The sequence below is a fragment of the Urocampus carinirostris genome, chromosome 18 (genome assembly GCF_059441175.1).
Source record: "Urocampus carinirostris isolate Australia breed hairy pipefish chromosome 18, RoL_Ucar_1.0, whole genome shotgun sequence".
NCBI lineage: Eukaryota > Metazoa > Chordata > Actinopteri > Syngnathiformes > Syngnathidae > Urocampus > Urocampus carinirostris.
Window position 1 is genome coordinate 6976768 of NC_142366.1, and position 15893 is coordinate 6992660.

A 15893-nucleotide genomic window follows, 5' to 3' on the forward strand; every position below is an offset into this window, starting at 1 on the left:
TGTGATTTAATTGATATACTTTGTATAACTCATTTAAAATGTTTTATAATACTGTACTTTGGATGTTTTAATTCTTCCGTTTATTGTTAAAAATAACTTAAAGGGACAGAGTGTATTAATTAGCACCCCTTAGTGGTCAAATCACTAAATTGATTAAAAAAAGAAGCTTGAATTATCATGTAAATGTACATGTTTCAAATAGCCACAGTTTGAGGAACTAGCAAAGGTTTCTTCTTTCCTTTCTTTTTTCCCCTTTGTTTGCAAAAGACTGGACAAAAAAATGACAAGGTTTCTTCATTTTCCTCATGTTGAGGTTTTTGAGTTTTTCCTTGCCCTCATGTAGGTTTTAGATCAGAGGATGGTGTCATAATAGTCTGTGGTTTGCACTAATCTGTGGTCTGTGCAGCCCTTTGAGACTCTGTGATTAAGGGCGTCACAAATAAACAAGACTTTTTTTTTTAGGTCACTTTGAGTTAGTAATCTTCCTTGTGCTCTTTCAGAACTCGTTTTTGATCGCATAACAATCTAGTGGCATTCGGTGTGTAAATTATTACACACTGTCCCTTTAATATTTTGATCGTTTTTCCGAGTCCCTCTTTTCCGTAAGTTCCGCCTTTATTATTCATGTATGCATGTCACATCCTCTTTGATTAAAAAATGGATGGCGTAATAGTAAGTCGTAAAAAAGTCACAATTATTAGTCTTATGTTAATTTATTTTCTATTTCTGAGCACTAAAATCCTTTTTGTGAGTAAGTGTTTTTGTTGTCAGTAAAAAGAAAGCACACACAAGCCAACATGGTAAAATGTTATTTTTTAATTCTTTTGAAAAAAAGGCACGATCAAACACTCAGGATTTTTCACCAATGTAAATAAATCCCTATACTTTTAAAGAAGCATACAACATTTGAAAATTAGGGGGAAAAAAACACACAAAACAGAATATAAATTAATTGACATTCTTTCATCTTCTGAGTTTGTGTGTGCATAAATAATGGATTTAAATAAAGGAAATACAGTGCATCGAATGGAGCTGTTGGAGGTCTCCATGGCAAACAAAGTAGTCCGAGGGGCCCTCAGGGGCTCTTGTGGGTCTCCACGCAGAGCACGATGTATTGGTTTGAGCAACTTCGGGTTTGTTGAGCCAGCAACGAACCCAAACTCAAATCAGAAGACTGTCCGGCTACTGAAACGTGATCGGCTCGCCAAGTTTCGCAGTGTTTGTCGGCAAGACGGAGGCCAAGCGGGCTGGAGCCGTGCCATGCGTTCTTTGAGGGCCTAGCGTAAGCGGAAAAAAACACACACAAAAAAAACACATTACTCTACTGTATGTAAAAAAGGAAATCCAAGTTTGATAACAGGTTATACATAGGGTTTTACGGTAGTATAATACTGTACTTGTGCAATGATTGTTTAGTCAAAAGATATCACTGACCACAATCGCGAAATATTGCATGCAACGGGAATGGAACCCGGATCACGGTGGTGTGAGCGCCAAATCGTAACCACTAGGAAACCAGTGATATAGATAACATAAAAAGGTAGGTGATTTTATCTTATTATAAAACTGTTTGCATAAATATTTCCCCAAATCTACACAAGTATTAAAATAAAAATATATTAAAATAAATAAATAATAAACTGGAACAGGTGTACATTTTTTATAATAATACTTAAAACCGTTAAAAAATGTAAATACAAAAAATTACATTTATTTATTTTCAAACTCTAATATAGAAGTTAAATATATATGAAATAACACAAACGTTTATTTAAATACAAATATAAAATCATATAAAATTTGAATATATAAAAAAAGACTATAATATATTTTTAAATTGTAATATATAAAAAAATGAATGAAAAATGAATACAAAGAGGGCAGCATGGCGCCATCCATTATCTGCACAGCTTATCCTCAGTAGGATCGCGGGGGTGCTGGAGCCCATCCCAGCTATCTTCGGGCAGTGGGTAGGGGACACCCTGAACTGGTTGCCAGCCAGTCGCAGGGCACACAGAGACAGACAACCATTCACTCGCTCATTCATACCTAGGGACAATTTGGACCGGCCAATTAACCTGACATGCATGTTTTTGGAATGTGGGAGGAAACCAGTGTGCCCGGAGGAAACCCACGCAAGCACGGGGAGAACATGTAAACTCCACACAGGAGGTTCGATCTCATGACCTCAGAACTGTGGCGCATATATATACATATATATATATATATATATATCATCTCATCTCATCTCATTAGCCGTACCGCTTATCCTCGTTAGGGTCGCGGGGGGGCTGGAGCCCATCCCAGCCATCTCCGGGCAGTGGGCAGGGGACATTATATATATATATATATATATATATATATTTTATATGAAACTTTTAGAAATTAAAAAAACAAGACTTTTTTACAATAATTTGAACAATTGTATATTATTGAAAAATAAAATTATAAACACAATTCAAAAGAAAACCCTGGTAGTTATTCCTTAAAATTCTGCTATTTGATTTTCATTCATTTTTCTCGTGTGTTTTATTTGGTCCCCTTTTACTTCATCTCTTTAGCCAAATTAAATAAACATTTTTAGCGCTTCACGACACTTTGTTTTGTCATCGCTAAAATTCTCATAACGAAGGAACGAAGGCTTTACAAACCAGAATGGATCAGCTAGAACATCGCGCCCATCAAAGGAATAGATGGGAATCCTGGAGTCGAAGGCTCCTCCTTCCCCGCCGAAAATGGACCTCCAGTTTCTGAAGAGAACATCTCCCTACAAAATCCAAAAGTCAAGTCATGTTTAATTGCACAGCCCTTAATCACAAGTCTCAAAGGGTTGCACTAAGCACCATTACCAGGGTTCACCTAGGATATTTCTATTCATATCTAAAACTTTTCAAGACCACATCCAAGAAATTGAAGATCAATCGATGTGGCCCCCTACTCTAAATACTTGCCCACCCCTGGACGTCAGGTCCAAGTGCCAGTACGATAGCTCGTCTGGTTGATACAGGCAAATGGTAAAGGGGTGTCCAGTACTGGGCGACTTTTGTACTCACCCTGAGGTTAGTGACAGGCAGGGCGTCCCTGAATCCGGGGTAGACCACATGGAGCAGGTCTTGCTTTTGGGTGGAGACGAAGGCCCGGTAGCTGGGGGGCAGGCCCATAGCCTTGGCCTGATGGTAGCACAGACGGTCAGCCGCGTCCAGGCCCATCAGGTCGCCCGTGTGGGGCTGGTTCAAAGCCACCAGGTTCAACTAACCCACCACAAAAATAATCAATTTTAATGTGGAAAAAAAATATTATAATAACAAAAAACATACAGAAGAGTCAGGCTAGCTGGGGCAAAATTATTTACATATTTAAAGAAATGCCTATAAAATAAATTAAACAAACTATTTCAAAAACTATTACAAAATATGGAATTTTAAAATAACTAGTTTTCTAAAAAGAAATATTTAAAAAAATCAATACTTAGGAAATGTTTTAAAAATAACAGACAATTGAAAATATATCTATCAAAAAAAAATCATATATATTTTTAATTCAAAGTCAAGTCAAAGTTAATTTGAAGTGTATTTCTTCAATGTTTCTGTTTAAAATTGTTTATATATATTTTTTTAGAATTGGTTTGATTTAGAATTGAATATTATGAATATTATATATATATTTTGTACATACATTTGTTTAATTTTGTTTTAATTTAACCTTTATATATATATATATATTATATATATATGATGTAAAGAACCTAGATAAATTTTCTAAAATTATAAATGTAATAATCATCAGGAGCACATCTCCAAGTGGCTAATAATATTAAAAACATAATTCATACTTTTAAAAAATGTATATCAATGAATCTAAAAATTAAACAAAAGAAATGTATATAATTAAAAAAAAACAAATACAGAGAAAATATCAACTGTTACATTAATTTATATATTTTGAAAAAGAATAATTCATAAATATAAAGGGAAAGAAAATTGAACATGAAACAGGGTTACATCACATGTTTCCGAAATAATAAAAACAATTATATGTATAAATTGTATTGAAAATAAATTAGTGTGTATAAAAATATTTAAAAATTAACATGCAAGTTCTGAAATACAAATTCAGCATGCAGAATGGTCACATGGTGGCATTTTCTTTTTAAAATTAGGTGAATAAATAAATGTCATTTATGTAAAATAACTAAAAATGGACGGTGCAGATGGTCCTCACCCTTCCGGCAGGCTCCCGCACTCGTTCAATGGTCCTGCTTGAGATCTGCTGGGCGACTCTGGGCTAAATGGATGTCCCATATCACACCAACCAATTAAAAATCCGAAAAAGCGTTTTCAAAATGTAAACAAATACCGTCACCTGATCTTGTGGGAGGACATTAGTAGACAGGTGGAGCAGACTGCCCAGCTAAAAGTCACAAATATGAATCAAAGGTTATACGTTGGAGATCAGATATTAATCTACCAGCAGAAATTCCTTTTTCATTTGAATGGCTCTCACTTGAATCTCCTTCCATCCCTTGGTCACCTTCAGGAAGAGAGTGCCTGTTGCCATGACATAAGCCAGCATCCCCTCTGCCTCCTGGGCCGTGTTCTGCATCATGGACTCCACTGAGGAGAAGGTGCTAACCTGCAAATACAAGTGAGTCACTTTGAATATTTTGGAATCAGCTTCGACTGATTCAACGTACGGCAGCCGAGCCTCCAAAAGGTCCGCGAGGACCGGGGGACCCAGGCGGTCCGGGTGGTCCAGGTGGCCCGGGTGGTCCAGGGATAAGAACATCTGAGGAGCATGGACAAAATCATTCAAAATTTGTTTTCTGTGTAGGGCTGTAACTATTTTAATAGGGGATTAGTCACAGACTATTGAAATGATTAGTTGTATCATTGGATAATTATTATTATTTGTTGAATTTAGCATCAAGTTAATTTTACTACTTGACAAAAAACAAAAAGACAAGAAAATGGGTAAAATAAAAATAGTACATCTTTTGGACATGCTGCAGATGTTTACACAAATTGAATAAAAACGCACTATTTGGAAGCAATTATGCACGGTGCTCTGTCAATAGAGACATAAATCCATGAATAAACCTCTTTCAATTTTTAAATAAAATAAACAATAAATTAAATTCAAGCAAACATTTTTTACTGGCACGAACATTCGTTTAATAAATGAAAGTAAGGTTGAATGTATCTGTAAACACGAATATATTCATTTTTCACCAATTATAAATGTTAATAGAGATTTTGGAAGGTGTTCAATGTTTTTATTACGAGAAAATAATATATCCAAAATAACATTGAAAAATTTTTGTATCGCATGCATTAAAAAAAATACGTTTGTCAGGCACAGTCTGGCATAATGCTCAAGCTCTCTTATAAAATACACGCGTATAGAATCTAGAATGCATGTCATTAAAATTGTATTGGCTTGATTGTTATTTGAATCTTACTGAGGCGAGTCAGACTCTGTTTCATTGGACTTTCTTTTTAAAGCTCCAGTGTGTAATATTTGTGTGTTGTCTGATGCGAGCAAGGGCCAGTGCCACATAACACAGCATGGTGGCAGGATGACGGACAAACATGGCAGTGACATAAGTGGAGATTCCCCTGTCTAAAAGAAATAATTTTTCAACCAATTATTGTTTTATAAAAAATAACATTGGTATGATAGTTCATGTATTTTTTCCAGTATTCAAATCATTTTTTTTTACTGAATGAAAGTTTTTATGCCACAAGGAAGCACTAAGTATTACACTGCACACAGTCCCTTTAAGTGTTTGTATGTCACTGTACGCCATGTTTTATTGGGCAAAATCCAGACTAAGATGCTCCCAAAATCATTTCTGTAGGTTACAGAGATGCTTCTGTGCATGAGCAACTGTCAGCAGAGATTCTATTGATGTGGAGAGACCTCATTCCATTGGGAAAACATGGCACATGAAGTAAGAACCAAATGAGCGCACCTTTTTTACCGAATCCCAACGACCAGCTCCCAGTCTGCCCCGGGGGTCCAGGTGGCCCCGCAGGGCCAGGTCGGCCCAAACCAGGGGTGCCTGGGGTACCGGGCTCTCCACGTGGGCCTTGGGGTCCCAGCACAGATTCGCCTTTGGGTCCCTGGAGGGTAAACGAAAAAAAAGATGCTTTCTGAAGCTGGTGAATGGCCTTGCTCCCTCATATCTTTCAGATTTAATTTCGCCCTATGTTCCGGTCTGGAGCCTTCGCTCTCAAAATGCTGCTCTACTAGTGATCCCAAGAGCCAAGAAGAGGTCAGCAGGTTCGAGAGCGTTCTCCATACGGGCCCCGGTGCTGTGGAATGCTCTTCCCCCTGAGATTCGATCTGAAACCTCAGTGGAACTGTTTGTATCTGTTTGTATTATGCAATCATCTGTAGTCCGTGCAGCCCTTTGAGACTCTTTGTGATTAAGGACTGTCAACTAAACATGACTTGACTTGACTTTATTGTCCATTATCTGCACCGCTTATCCTCAGTAGGGTTGCGGGGGTGCTGGAGCCCAACCCAGCTATCTTCGGGCAGTAGGCAGGGGACACCCTGAACTGGTTGCCAGCTAGTCGCAGGACTTTATTGTCATTATACAATAAATTGCATTGGTATGGTATTTACCATTTTACTATTATGCAAAATTGGAGGGCTTTGGCCTTCAGTGGAAGTAAAACAAATTAAGAAGTTAAAAGGTGCAAAAGGATAAAATGTTAAATAATATACATAAAAAAAGTTGACTTGCACTTACCACCGGGCCCCGTTTGCCAGGAGCACCCGGTTCCCCGGGCAACCCAGACTCGCCCTTTTCTCCTCTTTCGCCATCCAGGCCCGGCTCGCCCTTCACTCCCTATGCACACAGGTGCTTATTAGTTTTGTTTTTGGACATTTAAAAGATAATCACAAAGAACATGTTTTCAAACTTACCAAGCGTCCTTTGAAGGTGTCTGACATGGATAGAAAATAATGTTAGAAATAATCTATGATTTTTTAATTTGGAAATATTTTCCCTTGAGTAAAATAAACAATTGTAATCAAAAATATCGGAGAAAATCATTTTATAAAAGCAGTTCTCAAAATATAAATATTTTAAATATTAAATATTTTAAAAAACTGATTAAAATTTACAAAATCTAGAAAAGCTTTAAAAATATAATCTAAAATTAAAAATGTAAAAAAATCACTTCCAAAAATATTTCAACTTTAAATTAACGTCTAAACGTATAAAAAAGTTTAAAAAACAATTTCTGAAAGATGTATTTTAATACGTTGTTAAAGCAAATAAATAACAAAAACAAAATTATAAAAAAATAAGTAATTAAAATCTGAAATTCTAAAAATTAAAAAATGAGAAAAACATTAAATAAATACATTCTAAAAATATCAATTCTTCATGAACGTCTCTAAAAGAACATGAACAGACGAAACAATGTATAAAATAATATTACAATAAAAACATAGTAGAAAAAATAAAAATAAAACAAAACAATTTCCCCCAAAATAAAACAATTAAAAAATATATACTTTTAGAAAAAAACAATTGTAAAAATGAATTCTCAAAAAAGACAATTTCAAAAGTATTCTTGAGATCTTTTAAAAATAAATACAATTGATTCAATATCAATCCAACAAAATATTACAAAATATATCAATTAAAAACAATTATATTATAAAGAGAACCCTCAAAACTACTATAATACAAAAATTGAGATGAAAAAAACTTTCAATAAAATAAAGCAACCCTACAAACATTTATAAAATCAATCTAAAATACACAATCTAAAGAACAAAACAAAAACACATTTGAAAAAAATTCTAAAAAAAACAACAACTAATGATAACCTGTATTCTTTAGCCAATCCATTAGCATTTAAAAATAGAGTAACAACTTTGAATGTAAACTCACTGGGTGGCGCCGGGATGCCGGGCACTCCCCTTTCGCCCTTTTGGCCTTTCATTTCGTACTCTGCACAAAACAACAAAAACGTCAACGTGAGCCCGCTCACCATCATTTCAAACTGTCAAATCGACGAATGTCCACTTACCGACCACAAAACTTCCCTTGGAATTGAGCTGGGGATGCCACGCCATTATCAGAAATGAAAAATTCATAAAAATGTGAAGAACATGTGACTTACTGCCATTTTGCAGAAGGGTCTGGAAGTGACAGGAAACACCGTCTGGATATGTCAAACAAAATGTGGTACTTAAGAACAATTTCTGTTAAAAATAGCACTAACTCAGAGCTAATATATCAATATATCAAATGATGCTTGCTTACTCCGTTGGGGCATCGGAACATTCCGGGGCGGCCAGGTCGTCCTGGGGGTCCCGGCAGTCCCTGCAGATTTAATGTCTTTCTTTAATTAAGTCCAAGGTGCGATTTATTCATTCATCTTGAGTGGAGGACTTACAGGTTTGCTCACAGATTCTCCTTTCTCTCCTTTGGGGCCAGTCAATCCACTTCGGCCCTAAGAAATAAAGAAATGGGAGTGTTTTTGTCATTCTTCTTTACTTTGAATTCCTTGAAATGACCATCAGAGTACTTACAGGTCTTCCAGGAAAGCCCAAGGCCCCTTTATGTCCCGGCATCCCCATCGGCCCCTTTTAGGGAATAAAAAAAGTGTAAAATCCAGCAGTCCTTAAAGGCATCATAATCATCAGTGTTGGGACTAGCGCATTACAAAGGAACTTGTAACCGTAACGCAATTACTTTAACGCGTTATTTATAACATTTTGTAACTAAAGTGTCCTTACAGCATGGTGTGTTACCTCGCCTGCTTTTTTAAAAGGAGGTCATGAATTATGCTGACTGTTTCTCCTTCGCTAACAAAGTCACATAGAATCCTCACTCCACCAGTAACAAAACACTGATCGCAACTATTACAGAGTGGAGGTGTTTATTTCTACCTACAAAATATAACTGAAAAAGGTAACAAGCACAGAGTACGAGAACGTGTAATTTCTCCCCACTGATATTTTGATATTCTCCCTACTGTATATACTCACATACAAGCCTTATTTACAACTATAAAATAAAGTACTGAAAACAGGGGGTCAGGTTTACATGTGCATCTTTGGTTGTGTGTCACTAATGGAGATTCGTAAGCAGCGTGTGTGTGTGTATCTTATACAGGAACAACAAAATCAATGGGCCAAACATGAGCAAAGAATTTGTGGTAAAAGAGTGCCGAATTTAGATAATTGTACAGAATGGATATGGAGTGTCTCGGCATCACTGCTTACACAGGTTGGTTTACACATTTTTTTCTACCTCTTTTATCGTGAGGCTATTTCTAGGCAGTTTTGGGGGGTCTACTTCAAAGTGAAAGTAATTTGTAACTAGATAGTTACTCCCCCCTGGAGCTCAGTGTATCTTATCTGAGATTATACATTATATCATCATTGCAACTTTTTTTTAAGATAGTTACTTTAATAGTGATACACAACTTTAGTGTGTCAGTAATCTGGGGGGGTAACAATGAAGTAACTAATAAGTCTTTACTTAGTAATTAGTAACTAGTTACTTTTTTAGTAATTTATTCTAAACAGATTCTTATCAATCATCGTTAAGAGACTCACGAGTGGTCCAGGAAGTCCAGTGGGCCCCAAGTCACCCTGCAACAAGTTTTAGAGAAAAAAAATAAAGTAACTGTGATTTCAGAAGGTTTCCGAGGATGAAAGAGACGTGAAAGGAAAGTGACCTTGTCTCCTTTGTCTCCCTTGAAAGCTGAAAGGTCGTAGGAGGTTCCATTGTCCGAGATGAAAAATGATGGCTCGCCTTTCTCTCCCTGTGAACACATTTGGATGGGTTTTTATTTATTATAAAATGTAAAATCAAAAGTCTTTGGGCTTGTCTTGGAGGTTTTGTATTGAGCAGTATTCCTTTCAGGTCTGTTTTGACATATTTAAATCAATAATTAATCAATCATTTAATCAATTATTGCTCTCCTGTTACGGTGCAGTATTCTTTCGTTCCATTATTATTGTAACTTAAGCCAGTTGCTAAGCCCTCCTTCGTAAATATTTTTACCTATTTATCCTGACACTCCTCATCTTGTTTTTCTCTTTAAAGTCTTCATTACATGTTTACCCTGGAGTGTCATGTTTAAGTTCGTGGAATGATATGCTTTAATATGTTAATATCAATGACAAAAAAAGACTGTTCAATTCATTTCATTTAGGTCATAAAATGAAACGGCAAAACGTGTTCCATTACTCTGCTGCTATCGTGTGGATAAAGGAAGGATTGCAAGTCAGAACTACATTTTTTTTGAAAAATTTTTCTTCGTCTAATTTTTACAGTAACACGATTAGATTTCAAAATGTAACAATTAGACAATTTGATTCGATAGTAATTTTTTCGAAATAGAAAGGAACATCTTATGCAAGGAATTGACAAGGAAAATAAAGTCATATTACAGAGAGAACAAGGGTTTCTGGTCAAATTTGGACTCTTTATGAAATAAAAAGTTTAATCACAATTGGAAATTAAATATATTGTGACCTTGAGTCCGGGAGGTCCTCCAACACCTTGCTCTCCGGGCTCTCCCTTGGGGCCTGGATTTCCCTGTAATTTGCAGGAAGAAAAAAATAAAAGCAAAAACAAGGCTTTCAGCATTGCTTTTTTGTGTGTTTGACTCACAGCCAATCCCTGAGCCTCAAAAATCCCTGACAGATTAAAAACACCCTCAGTGTCGTTGAGCAAGAGCTGGAAAAAAAGGAGATCTTAGATTTCAACGGTGGTGGGTTAGTCATGTCACGTACCTCACTTAGGTTGACCATGGAGCCTGGAGGTCCGGGAGGTCCGGGAGGTCCAGGTAGCGTGAGCCCATTAACTCCGGGTTCGCCCTGAGAAGATCAACCATGTAACTATTTCAACATGATGACAAATTCAAGTGTGGACTGACCTTTTGCCCTGGAAAGCCGGGATCTCCCTTGGAACCCTGAATGCAACACCAGATGAATTAGAATTTTGGTGCTGTTGTTGTGTGTCAGAGGGTGCATTCACAGACCTCTAATCCTTGTTCCCCTTTTGGTCCCACTAATCCTGGTGAACCTTCAGCACCAGGTTCACCCTGAAGAAAAAAAATCACATGGATGATAAAGATGAAAATGTATTCCTTTCATTAACTAAATATGATGCAGACCTTAAACCCTGGCTCTCCAGGGGAACCTTGAGGGCCTTGGTCTCCCTATAAAGAAAAGAAACGTATTTGCAGCCAAGAAAAAAGTCAAGCTACACTCTTATTAGAAGTCGCCTGTTACCTTCGGTCCTCGGAGTCCGGGAGTTCCTGGAAGACCCTATTGAAGACACAAAAAGTTGATCTTCATTTTTTCTAGACAGTAAAACCCTTCAAATGGACTCATACCCGAAAGAGTTCTGCAGCAGAATCTCCTTGCAAGTCCTGTAGAACATAAAACCACCACATGAATCAAACATGCATACACAATAAGAGTTTTAAATTTCCAATACCTCAAGTTGGATCCCCTTGCCTGCAGGTCCAGGTGGTCCAGGAGGTCCCGTAGGTCCCTGAAGGCCAACCCGTCCTTCCGGACCTTCGGGTCCGGGCAGGCCTATGACGCCTTGAGGGCCCCTATCTCCCTGGAGAAGGACAGAGTGTACAGGCACAGGCTCGTTCAGTTTACAGTAGACCCCCAGGAAACATTGTCATACTCCAGTGGTCAATGGTACACTTAAACATCTTCCAATATGAAAATATTCTTATAGTGCCATCTTGTGGTAGTATATTATGAACATACCTTTGGTCCAGGTGGGCCATTTACTCCAGGTTCTCCCTGTTAACAAAAAATACACGAAACTCATCTTTAGCATTTGAGCATCATAATTAAACTACATTCTCACCAGATCTCCCTTCTCTCCAGCAGGTCCTCGTTCTCCTTTGCTTCCGTTGACTCCCTGAAGGACACAAAGATTTTTTTTAGGTGGGCGCCATTTTGAAAACAAACTTAAATCTCACCGGAAGTCCATCTTGTCCCTTTTCGCCGTCTTTCCCAGGAATTCCAGGCGGTCCAGGTGTGACTTCCTCAGAAGGGGGCCCAGGTAGGCCTCGGGGCCCCGGAGCACCAGGAGGTCCCTGAACAAACAAACACCAAACAATCCCGGCAAAGTGATCACATCATCAGCACACATTGCATTCTCACTCGAATGATCTCCAGATCGCCGTCAAAGTCTTCAGAATCTGAATCGGAACCTGAGCCCTCCTGAAAGTAACCAGAAATGTTCACCGGGTCGGTGTGAAGATCATAAAATCCATCATTTGTTACCAATAACTTGGGGGAGAAGCGGCCTGGAGGTCCGGGAGGTCCCGGAAGGCCCGGTTGCCCAACGCCAAAGTCGCCCTGAAGGCAAAAAGCGGGAACATTTTTTTATTACTTTTCTCTAGACCAGGGGTCGGGATCCTATGTCCTATGATCCATATATATATATTCTTGAGTACAATATGGCTCAGAGATAAAGTAGAACTGGTAAAATTATGATTTTAGTGCTTCATGTTGAGCTGATTGTCCTACATGCGAAGCAGTTACAATGCAAATACCCAAAGGGTATGTTTAAGTATATATAGGACACAATTTTAACTACAGTTTACATTCGGGGTGTCACACCAGCAGACTCCGTTTTTGCTTTAAATCTCTAAAATATCCTTTGTATGGAAGCTCTTTGAACTATTTAGGTTTACCATTGAGACACTTTATGAAAAAAACTCATAGAACAAACTTTAACCCAAAACAAACGTTTAGAGAGAAGCTCTAGCAAATCACTAAGAGTAACTTGATTGGGTGAGCGGTAGGAATGAACAGAGCTATACACAGGACAGGACGCGGGCACTCTTTCTCCTTTGCCCAGCGCCTTCTGCACTGAAGGTAAATATGTTGGTTTCCTCGTTTGCAGTACTGTGTGACATTTTTACAAGATAACTTTTCCTGCACCTTGTTTTAAAACCCCTATTTGGGACAAAAATGACAGACAAAATGAGCCTCAACACTCTTAGAAACTGTGGGAAGGGAGTCAAATTTTAACTGGTATATTTATATTGATATTTATATGGGAAACCATCAAGCGTCACACTGTAAAAAAATGCACTGAATGATTAATTTTTGTCTGTAAAGCGGATTTGGCAGTTTTGTTGAATTTTGTCTTAAAATATATGATGTGGCTCTTTAAAAAGAACAATCAAAATTTGCTTCGTTCAAAAAGGTTCATGACCCTTGCCTTAGTCTGATATAGGGTTTAAAGCACCTTTTCTCCTTTAGGTCCAGGTTCTCCTTGAAGGCCTGGAAGTCCTGGAGGTCCTGTGGCTCCCTGAAAAAAACAAACATTTCAGGTCAAACATATTTTTTTCTTCTTTATTGAATCACAATTGGACTTGACAACCCCCAGGTGGTTACAAGGGGAAATACAGTTTGTCCGTTTTTCATTTTATTGACTTTAGCAACACTTTATATACATTAAAGCTAAAACTTGTATTTAATTTTTTTCAATAATTTATCAAACTATTTTTGAAGAGGGAAATGTACTGTATTTGAATGGATTGTTTTATATAAGAGATCCTCTGGTTCGAGAGCGTCTCCACTCGGGCCCTGGGGGTTCTGGAATGTTCTTTCCCCTAAGATTCGATAAAGCCACATGAGTGGAACTGTTTAAATCTAGGCTTAAAACACACTTCTATTCTGTAGCATATGAATAACATATATTTTATGTTGACAATATCTGTGTCTTATTTGTTATTGCAACGTCCATTGCAGCCTGGTCATCCTGGAAGGGGGATTACCTCATGTGCGGTCCCTTCTCAAGCTTTCTTCATTTTCCTCATGTTGAGGTTTCTGAGTTTTTCCTTGCCCTCATGTAGGTTTTAGATCAGGGGATGATGTAATTTTAGTCTGTGGTTTGCAATAATCTGTGGTCCGTGCAGCCCTTTTAGACTCTTTGTGATTAAGGGCTATACAAATAAACATGACTTGACTTGACTTATTTCAAAGGGGACTGATGCATTAATTCTGTTTTTTAATATTGGACAATTGCAAATGAGATTTCATGGGACCCCATAAAATCCTTATTCCTTTTTTTGACTATTATTGCAGACTGTTGATTGTTGTTTAGATTATTGTATCATTTTCGCTATTGGCCCATCATGTTTCTATTCTTTGATTACCACAGCCCTCAGGGCTAAACTGGTTTTTGTTACCTTGGAAATTTAATGAAAAGAAAGGTCTGGGGGAAGGATGTCAGAACGAGCAATGGAAATCTCACAACTGAAGCTACTCTCCTTGGTCTCCTTGCTGGTTCAAAATCCATTGATGTATTTTCTTATTCTTTTGACTGTCTACTAAAGTTTAAACTTAACAAAGACATAGAGAGAGAAAAAAAGAATAAAATAAACAAAATTAAATTAAATTTAGATATTTTACAGCTTAAGTTAAAAATAAAAAAAATTAAATAAAACGTAAAGCCAACAAATAAATTATAGAAAAACTTTTACAAGTATCAAAAATTACAACATGAAAAAAAAAAAAAATATATATATATATATATTTAAAAGGATGACAAAGGGGCGTAGAAAATTAAAATCATGCTTACTGGAAAATTTATGTAGAACCAATCAATCTTGTTGCATGACTTGTTAAAATAAGATTCTTAGGCAACTTTAATGACAAATGACTTACCGGGGTGCCATCTTCACCTTTGGTCCCCTTAGAGATGCAAAAGGTGTTATTTTTTTAAAGATAAACAAAGTAATTGCATTTTATTCTGAAATGATTTTTTTTTAAAACAAAACTCACCTGCTGTCCGTCTCTCCCTGCATTTCCAGGGGGGCCTTGAGGTCCAGGAGGTCCCTGTGGTCCGCGGGGTCCTGGCTGGCCCGGCACCTGTGAGTCTTCTCCTGGTGGGCCCCGGGGCCCTGGGTGCCCCTGCTCACCTGGTTGGCCTCTCTCGCCTTTTTGAGTCGTGATTTTTGTTGAATAAGTTGTTCCTGTTGAGTTCATTTGGTCAGAAATTGGGGAAATTTTAATTATATTTTTTACTTTCTTTACCTTCAGATGTGCTAGTCTGAATTTTCTGAATTTCTTGGCCGGATGCTTCTTCCACATCGTCTCCAGTTTCATCATCATCGACGTTGTAATTGGTAGGAATTTCAGTGGGCGGGGCTTGGACTGGCGAACTGTACGTTGGGCTCTCTAATTCCTAATTAAAAAACATCAAAATGTTCAATACAAGATTATTTAATACGTTTAATAAACGTTTTTAATCAACTTCCATTAGAGGTAAGATCGGGCCTAAAAAGCCAGTCCGGTTGACATTTTATGCCCAAACCTGACCCGAATTCCGGGCCAGGTTTGGGCCTGAGCCCAAAATCTTACTTCAAGTATTCAACAGACTGCCGCCAGCATCAGCGTTTACTTAAAGAGACCTCCAAGTCATTAGGTGGCACTCATTACTTTGGTACTGATATAAATAAGGTCAAATCCATGAAGAAAAATTTTACTGCGTTGCAATTTTTTTAAGTACAATTAATGACATTTAGGGCATATTTTGTCAAATTAAAAAAACAAGCTTTACATTTGTATACTGCATTTCTTCCACAAATTTCTTGACCTCTTCTTTTCCCTCCATGTCCACGAACGTTTCGTCACCACTTCCTGATACCTGCAACAAATAGGACACACAATTTTGCCTTTATTTAGTTTCATTTCATGTTTCTAGAGAGTCAGTTTTTGAGTTGAGAAAACGGGTTTTCTGTTATTGCTGAATTGCTTTTGGTATTTGAAAATCTCTAAGTTTATTTTTTGTGATTATTTTTTACATACATTAAAACTAAATTTGTTTCAAATTTAGTTTACATTTTTGAGTTTCTTTGCACAGTCAA

At 37.3% G+C, this 15893-nt stretch overlaps 1 protein-coding gene across 1 annotated transcript in view; it reads right to left on the reverse strand.

Moving 5' to 3' along the window:
• Positions 1 to 801: 801 nt before the first annotated feature.
• Positions 802 to 15893, reverse strand: part of LOC148348248 (uncharacterized) — a 35784-nt gene continuing 20692 nt past the window's right edge. The window contains exons 6-42 of the mRNA XM_088322604.1: positions 15587 to 15673; positions 15061 to 15211; positions 14809 to 14999; positions 14692 to 14718; positions 13268 to 13330; positions 12295 to 12369; positions 12172 to 12231; positions 11988 to 12104; positions 11873 to 11926; positions 11770 to 11805; positions 11483 to 11611; positions 11379 to 11414; positions 11275 to 11310; positions 11157 to 11201; positions 11022 to 11084; positions 10917 to 10952; positions 10774 to 10857; positions 10652 to 10717; positions 10514 to 10576; positions 9711 to 9797; positions 9589 to 9624; positions 8557 to 8610; positions 8421 to 8477; positions 8288 to 8347; positions 8145 to 8186; positions 8052 to 8079; positions 7913 to 7972; positions 6934 to 6953; positions 6758 to 6856; positions 5972 to 6122; positions 4694 to 4785; positions 4504 to 4632; positions 4363 to 4410; positions 4222 to 4284; positions 3054 to 3251; positions 2652 to 2767; positions 802 to 1277 (exon numbers count right to left, since the gene is read on the reverse strand). Of these exons, the coding sequence (XP_088178730.1) occupies positions 1076 to 1277; positions 2652 to 2767; positions 3054 to 3251; positions 4222 to 4284; positions 4363 to 4410; positions 4504 to 4632; positions 4694 to 4785; positions 5972 to 6122; positions 6758 to 6856; positions 6934 to 6953; positions 7913 to 7972; positions 8052 to 8079; positions 8145 to 8186; positions 8288 to 8347; positions 8421 to 8477; positions 8557 to 8610; positions 9589 to 9624; positions 9711 to 9797; positions 10514 to 10576; positions 10652 to 10717; positions 10774 to 10857; positions 10917 to 10952; positions 11022 to 11084; positions 11157 to 11201; positions 11275 to 11310; positions 11379 to 11414; positions 11483 to 11611; positions 11770 to 11805; positions 11873 to 11926; positions 11988 to 12104; positions 12172 to 12231; positions 12295 to 12369; positions 13268 to 13330; positions 14692 to 14718; positions 14809 to 14999; positions 15061 to 15211; positions 15587 to 15673 (2961 nt within the window). The 3' untranslated portion in view covers positions 802 to 1075. The remainder of the gene's footprint in view (positions 1278 to 2651; positions 2768 to 3053; positions 3252 to 4221; positions 4285 to 4362; positions 4411 to 4503; positions 4633 to 4693; positions 4786 to 5971; positions 6123 to 6757; positions 6857 to 6933; positions 6954 to 7912; positions 7973 to 8051; positions 8080 to 8144; positions 8187 to 8287; positions 8348 to 8420; positions 8478 to 8556; positions 8611 to 9588; positions 9625 to 9710; positions 9798 to 10513; positions 10577 to 10651; positions 10718 to 10773; positions 10858 to 10916; positions 10953 to 11021; positions 11085 to 11156; positions 11202 to 11274; positions 11311 to 11378; positions 11415 to 11482; positions 11612 to 11769; positions 11806 to 11872; positions 11927 to 11987; positions 12105 to 12171; positions 12232 to 12294; positions 12370 to 13267; positions 13331 to 14691; positions 14719 to 14808; positions 15000 to 15060; positions 15212 to 15586; positions 15674 to 15893) is intronic.